This window comes from Gekko japonicus, unplaced genomic scaffold, assembly GCF_001447785.1.
Source record: "Gekko japonicus isolate JY-2015 unplaced genomic scaffold, Gekko_japonicus_V1.1 scaffold2686, whole genome shotgun sequence".
Lineage (NCBI taxonomy): Eukaryota > Metazoa > Chordata > Lepidosauria > Squamata > Gekkonidae > Gekko > Gekko japonicus.
The window spans coordinates 202,462-205,582 of NW_015162557.1; the positions used below are offsets into that span (position 1 = coordinate 202,462).

At 53.1% G+C, this 3,121-nt stretch overlaps 1 protein-coding gene across 1 annotated transcript in view; it reads right to left on the reverse strand.

The window, feature by feature from the left end:
- Positions 1–347: 347 nt before the first annotated feature.
- TSSK4 (testis-specific serine kinase 4) overlaps positions 348–3,121 on the reverse strand; it is a 16,408-nt gene continuing 13,634 nt past the window's right edge. Inside the window, exon 4 of the mRNA XM_015406362.1 lies at positions 348–662. Coding sequence (XP_015261848.1) covers positions 348–662 — 315 coding nt within the window. The remainder of the gene's footprint in view (positions 663–3,121) is intronic.

Sequence of the window (3,121 nt, forward strand, 5' to 3'; positions counted from 1 at the left end):
ACGTTTGTCACAGACTGAACGAGGAATGGACTAGGAATGGGGGCGCGGATCTTGGTTGACCCCATTCGGGTCACATCTCCCCGCCACCAAAGTTGTCCAGCGCTTTCGACCTTCGATGGTCAGACGTCATCTCCTTTTTGTCGACCGCTAAACCTCACATCCCAAATCTTGTGGGCACCATCCCTTTAAAGAGGAGGATGTGTGCACAGTGGCATCCTTCGGGAGTGCCCCGCCCTACCGTTGGTTACTCCCCTCCACCTGTCCCCCCCTCATAACCACAACCATCTCCTGCTTAGAAGTTCACAGGGGGGGATCTTGGGACAGTCTCTCCTTTTAATAGGTCCCTTTCAACTGGTTTTCTCCGCATTCTTGGCCCCTTTCAGCTGGCCGGTGCTTTTGTTCCCTTTCAGTTGGTTGGTGCTCCGAGTGCGACTCGCGCCCCTCTTCTTGTCGGGGATGAAGGTTAGGGAGCGGGATTTGGTGCCAGGGGTGGCGGCCTTGCTGGCCGCGGCTTCCGCTGGACGGGACCCGCAGATGGCCTCCAGGGCTTTGAGCTCGGTGGTGGGCTTCTCGGCCAGGTACTTCAGCACCCAGGTGGTCTTCAGCACGTCCAGGATGTTGAGGCGCTTGGAAGCCGGGCGCAGGATACGGTGCACCAGATCCTAGAAATGGGGCACAGAGAAGGAGGGGCCGTTAAAGAGTTTCTTTTCCCCCTTAGTTCATCACCTGCGCCCACCCTCTTCTTCACCAACACATCGGGCCTACTCAAGGTCTGGGACCTTCTCTGGTTTCCTTTTGGTAATCTCTCCCTACGGGTGGACCCCAGGCCAACAGGAAGGCAATATTTCTTTACATGAGTGATTAAAATGTGGAATTTGCTGCCAGAGGATGTAGTGATGGCCACGGGCACAGATGGCTTTCAAAGGAGATTCGATGCATGGAGGAGAGGTCTATTGGTGACAAAAGGGAACCTCCACATTCAGAAGCAGTTCTTTAGCCTCCAGCTCACACGTTTTTGTCTCCGCTCAGGAAGGAGGGCTCCAGAGCAAACTATTTTATGCGGCAGCCAAATCGCTTGCTCACAACTTTAATGCACAACCGCCTTGCCCCACATGTTCCCCCAAGGGCACTACGGTCGGGGAGCCGGAACCTATTGGATGTACTGGGTCCCCGGTCCATCAAACTAATCATGACCAGGAACAGGGCCTTTTCTGTGGCGGCTCCTATCTAGTGGAATGAGCTCCCAGAGGATATCAGGGCTCTGCGGGACCTTGTGCAGTTCCGCAGGGCCTGTAAGACGGAGCTCTTCCGCCAGGCTTTTGAATAGGAGCCGCTGCCACCACCAGTATACCACCAATGCATCAGTATACCACCAACGCCCTGGAATTCCTGGAATCCCCGGAATTTCCAGTATATGGACATCTGGATATGGGCATGGACCATCAAAGCCCTAAAAATCTGTTGCATCATGGGCGAGAATGGGACGTTCAGAGGACTGCCATCCTGTTTTTAGATAGTCTTGCTTTTAGATAGGCTATAAATTGTGATGTACTTTTAATATTTTGTACTGTTTTTATTGTTTTATCAGCTATATGCCTGTTAGCCGCCCGGAGCCTCTGGAGAGGGCGGGATAAAAATGTAAATAATAAATAAATAAATAAATGCAAGTAGCTCACAAAGTAGAATTTTTGCTCACAGGACTCCACAGCTGAGAGGGGGCCTTGGCCACGAGGCAACATAAGAAGAAGGCCTCAGTCTGTAACAGCGAGTTTAGTGTAGTGGTTAGGAGTGCAGACTCTAATCTAGGAGAACTGGGTTTGATTCCCCATTGCTCCACATGCAGCTGCTGGTGTGACTTTGGGTCAGTCACAAGCTCTTTCACAGCTGTTCTTCAGAAGCAGTTCTCAAAAGAGCTCTCTCAGCCCCACCTAGAAGAGGAGGAGGAGGATTTTGGATTTATACTCTGCCCTTCACTACCCAAAGGTGTCTCAGAGCAGCTTACAAACTCCTTTCCCTTCCCCTCCCCACAACAGACACCCTGTGAGGTAGGTGGTGCTGAGAGAGCTCTCAGGAGGGCCTGGCGAGAGCTGGTCCATGGGGTCGCAAAGAGTCGGACTCGACTGTGCGACTGAACAACAACAACTTCACCACTACACCAAACTGGCTCTCAGGGTGTCTGTTGTGGGGAGGGGAAGGGAAAGGACATTGTAAGCCGCTCTGAGACGCCTTCGGGTAGTGAAGGGCAGGGTATGATTCCAATCTCTTCTTTTTCTTCTGTGTTTATGCCCTGTCGTTGGCCCTCTGGGGGAACTGGCTGACTGCTGTGTGAAACAGGATGCTGAACTAAAGGGACAATGGGTCTGACCCAGCTGGGCTCTTCTGATGTTCTTGTGTGTCTGAGAACATGGGTTATGCAGATTAAGCACTCTAATGTTTTAGCTGGATTAAAAGAAGACACTTTAGGAGCCAAGATGCAAAGTTTAAGATGTAGAGCAAAGGCGGGGGGGGGGGGGGGGAGCCTCCAAGTTTCCTCCGCCTCCAAAGCCTCCCCAAAGCCATTTTTCTGGCAAGCAAATGCACAGAATCTTTGTACACAGCTGCACAGGGGGTAGCCCCACTACTGTGTAGGTCAGTGTTTTGAGGTTCGAATCCAGCAATGGCATTAGAAGTGGCCCAGGAAGCCATTTTTTCTCCAGGCCAGTTTGGCTGGAGATCCTGGAGGTTTTTTCTCATCTTCTGGGTGTGGCACAGCAGTCACGTGGAGCTTACTGGATGACCGTGGGCCAATTGCACTCTCTCAGCATCACCTACCTCACAGGGTTATGATGAGGCCAAAACCTAGCCCAACCTCCTGTTTCACACGGCCAGGGGTCATTTCCTGCGGGAGCGCACAGGAGCGGAGCTCTGGCAGTAAGGAGCTCAGGGGGCGGGCACATGCAACAAGCCCCACCCCTGCTCCCAGCAGCCCTCAGCCCGGCCACGAGGAGCAAGAAGCAGCCAGGAAAGTTGCAGAGCCCCCGGCCCGCCTTCAAGTACAAGCTCTTCCTCCTCTGTGAGGTCAGATCTGCGCATTTCTCCCCCCCCCCCCACACCTCCCAACCAAAAAACACCGAGGCCCCCT